Raw genomic sequence first — 4,077 nt, 5'->3', positions numbered from 1 at the left:
AGTGTGCTGATTCATTCTGATCCTCTCCAATGATTCTTTCAAGAAAGGAGTCAGGGGGGAGGCAAAGATGTATCCCGTGGATGTGGGCTGAATCCTCTCAGCCCAATTGTACGTCCAGCCCAGACATCATTATGGATCAGCCCATCCTACATAATTGGTTTTGCCACCATAATGCTACATTGCTACTCACCAACAGACCATAGAAAAATCCAAATAGGAAACTATCACTAACTTCATTTCCCAAACTCGCCAACTCATCCAATCCCCAATCAAGACCTTTAGAAATGAGCCATTTCTCCGTCTCATAAAAACAAAAAAAGAAGCAAAGAGAAATTTCAGTATCTCACAGAAAAAGAAAGGATTCATTTCAGTGAAACGTGGCAAAATGGAACATGTTAAGCAGAGACACCAAACCGTAGTCGGATTCTTTATGCGTTTACTCCGTACATTTCAGCAACAGCTTATATTGTGCAGGGAGAAAATCACGCAGGGATGTGAGCTCAAACACAGCTACATCCTCCATGATTCTTCAGAGCAGAATCAGAGTCAGCGACACCAGAACACCAAAAAAACAACGAGAAAATAAGTCATTCTTGCTCCCGATCGATCGATCATTAGCTGTCTTTGCAGAACAGCAAAGAAAGAAAAAGAACCCAGAATATTCAGCCATCGGTTCACCGAACATGGAAAGGGCACACGCGTCCATCCCAGGATCGAGAAGCCGTTTAATTAGGGCAAATGGCAATCAAAACCGGCGTTTAAATAAGCTTATCGCGAGCCTGAAAGCAGCTCACCGCGCACTCATCTTACAGCGAAAAGGACGCAGAAGATGCTGCAAGCAACAGCAAGAATATTCGCAGGCTGTGAGCACAGTGAGCCAGGCAGGATCAGGAAAAAAAAATCAGATAAACAGGAGGAAATTTCAGTACATGTGCCAAGTTGGACGGACAAAAATAAAAGCAGCAGAGAAAAACTAATTCTGCTGCATATAATTACGTGGAGATAATCTCACGCCAAGCAGCAGGCCAACTCATATACTCCACACATGCTCAAAGCCAAAGGGGGGCAACTTGCCAATTAGCCCTTCGGATTAGTATTAAACTAATCAACGGATAAGCACGGATGGTCAGAGGTGTAAGAGTAATTAATAGTTGTTGACTCGCAAGGATAGCAATGCTAGCTAGGGCATGCATATGAGAACGACGTGCAACTTATCGTGGAATCTATGCAGGGTATCCAGCTCATGGATGGTCTAGAATTTGCAGTGGGGGTTTTATTTTCCTTGCAGGTTTGATCAAGCTTGTCAGGGTGGTGTACGCAATTCTGCATAAGATTTTGTATAAAAAAAATATTGAGATTGCAATTCAAAGGAGAAAATGGAGGTATTAAAAACGTAGCTTTCTGTCAGAACCGCTGATCACATAGACCAGCAGTGATGTTCTTGGTTCTTGATTCACCCTGTTCAAGGAACTTTGGATTGTTCACAGTTGTATTTGGTGTTACTGGTGAATTTTCAGCAACAGAGGACTAAACATCAGAAAGCTAGCAAGTTACAACTTTTCAGATAGCCAGATTACAGTTTGGCAATCCGTTGTGAAATATCTGCTTAATGGCAACCACATGCATTGCAATGACCTAACTGCAACAGCTTGAGCTTCACCTGAACGCCGAGAGGAAAAAAGCAACATTTTTATTCACCCAAGCATAGCAAGTTCATCACACTGTGATCACTGATCATCAGTTCATCACAAGAAAAAAACGACAATATGCGAATCTTGTATATATTTATGTATAATATGTATGTAAATCTCAGGGCGAAAATTTGGGGTCTGCCCGACACTTTGCAAGCCTCATGGGTGGTAGCAGCTCTTCATCTACACATCCACAACAACCCAGCTCATGATCAGTTCATCACTTGAGCTCTCAACAGCTCAATCTTCCCTGTATACATGGCCAACACTACCATCCTCCTCAGAGTTTCTGAATCCATTATTGGCAATTTTGCATCGATGCGCAAGCCGAAAATCCATCAATCTACCTCTCTGTCTAGCAAGATTCCACGAGCACGATCTTTCGATCATTTTCGGACATAGCCTTCCGACTTGTCATCATCCTCGCAGCAGCTGTCGCCGGCGGTGGCCGCCGAGACGGCCACCCCTGAGCCGGAGAGCTGAAGGGGACCTTGAGGTGATCCGGATTGAGAGCAGCTTACTTCCTGAGAAGCCCAGAGATCACCAACAAGTACAATCGAATGGCTCGCTGAAGCTGTGCCTGGTGATTTCCGGTTGTGCAGCCGATACTTCTGAAAATATTTGCATGACATGATCAAAATCAGTATCAACAAGCAAGATATGGAATAATGAAATGAATGAATCAGGAAGCGAGAACTAATTTGTTTCAAGAAATGGTTGCTGAAATAAAATGAGGGGTGTTTGCTCACCTGGAGATGGCTTTTCACTTCGTCGTTGGTGAGCCCATCAACCTTCATCACCTCCCTGATTTGCTTTGGAGTAGCAACTGCAATCATGGTGGAACAACAAGATATGAGGATTTCCGGTGATCTTTGCAAATTATGGAAGGTGAAAATGATGGTCGACCATGTAATATACCTTGGGGGCCACCGAGCTGCTGCAAGGCGGCGACGAACTGCCGGTGAAGCTCCGGCGACCAGCACCGCCTCGACTTCCTCGCCTGCTGCTGCTGCTGCTGCGCCTGAGCCTGCAAGCTAAGCGCCGCCGGGACGGGTGACGGCACGGCGGTGGCAAAGCTTGACGCGACAACGTGCCGGTGGTCATCGCCGGCGGCGGTGGCAGCCGCCGCCGCCGCCGGAGGAGGCGACCTGTGGGAAGCCGGAGGCAGCAACGGCATAGCGGGTCGTAGAACCACCCTTTCCTCCCTCCTAAAGTACGGCGGCGGCGCGACGGCCCTCGACGACGACTCCTCCGCGCCGCCGAGCAACCTCGACGCCGGCGAGGTGCTCCCGCTCCGTCGGTCATTCTGAAATCGAAAACAGCGACCCGTTTCAATAAAAATCAAAACTTCCATAAAAAAAACAGTGTAAATCAAACAGGGATAGGAATCAAAAACAGAATATATTAAATATGGAAATGAATGATTCATCCACCTCGGAATCGGCGTCGCTGCCGCGGCTGTCCACCCAGAGCTGCGCGGTGCTCATCCATTTCGTCTTGTCGCCGTCCTCCGCCTTCGCCTCCGCGTCGTCGCCGTCCTTCCTCCTCTTCCCGGCCTCCTCCTTCATCAGCTCGATCACTGCAAACCGACAGCACCACCAAGCGTCAGAAAAAAAAAGCAGCGACGGAATCCGAGAGGAAAACGGGGAGCAATTTTAAGCAGAAGCTCGCTGTTCTCACCGTCGGCGAGGAGGCGGGCGCAGAGCGGGAGCTCGCGCCTGAACATCTCGATCTTGCGGCGCTCCTCCTCGAGGCTCCTGATGCACGCCTCCACCCCCGTCGCCTCCTTGGCCGCCGCCGCCGCCATCCTCACGGCGCTCCTCGCCGCGAACATCTTCAGGTCCAGGCTCAAATCCAGCCCCATCCCGATCTCCCCCACGTCCAGCCCCATGTACAACAACAACAACAAACAAAACTCTCTCTCCCTCTCTCTCGAATCTTTGCAACAAGAACAAGAACAAGAACAAGAACTGGAGGAAGGGTCGCGGATTGGAGCGGAGGAGGAGGAGAAAGGCGGTGGTGGTGGTGGGTGAGGGGGATCTGGAAGCTGCGCGGCGATATATAGACGGGGAGGTGGGAATCTGCGAGCTGGACCGCAGGATTTGTTCGTCTCTCTCTCTCTCTCGCGCGCGCGGAGGCGAAGCGAGACCGCGCGGCGCGTGGGGTGGGTGGGCGCGATGCGTTGCCGATTCCTCACGTCGCGTCCGTCTCGTCCGTCCACCCGCGAGAAACTCGCGGACCTTGGGAGCGGGCTAGCGATGTCGATCTACCGCTTCTCACGCCCATGCAGAACACCCCCTAACCTTTCCCAATTTCACATTCCAGCCCATATCACGCATATTCCCTCCATAAATAAAACTCAACTTACAGAGGTCGGGTTTAGTTC

General features: G+C 49.7%; 1 protein-coding gene across 1 annotated transcript; it reads right to left on the bottom strand.

Annotated features, from left to right (window-relative positions):
* Nucleotides 1-1,673: 1,673 nt before the first annotated feature.
* On the bottom strand, nucleotides 1,674-3,722 carry LOC4334216 (transcription factor HHO5). The gene is made up of 5 exons (XM_015775720.3): nucleotides 3,372-3,722; nucleotides 3,125-3,270; nucleotides 2,610-2,997; nucleotides 2,441-2,517; nucleotides 1,674-2,302 (listed from the first exon to the last, which is right to left on the bottom strand). The coding sequence occupies exons 1-5, from the start codon at nucleotides 3,580-3,582 to the stop codon at nucleotides 2,078-2,080; spliced, it is 1,047 nt and encodes a 348-aa protein (XP_015631206.1). The 5' UTR covers nucleotides 3,583-3,722; the 3' UTR covers nucleotides 1,674-2,077.
* Between the last annotated feature and the right edge of the window lie 355 nt (nucleotides 3,723-4,077).

The sequence above is a fragment of the Oryza sativa genome, chromosome 3 (assembly GCF_034140825.1).
Source record: "Oryza sativa Japonica Group chromosome 3, ASM3414082v1".
In the NCBI taxonomy this organism is placed as follows: Eukaryota; Viridiplantae; Streptophyta; class Magnoliopsida; order Poales; family Poaceae; genus Oryza; species Oryza sativa.
Note: the sequence above shows the minus strand (reverse complement) of the source record. Positions and strands in the feature narration are given on the sequence as shown.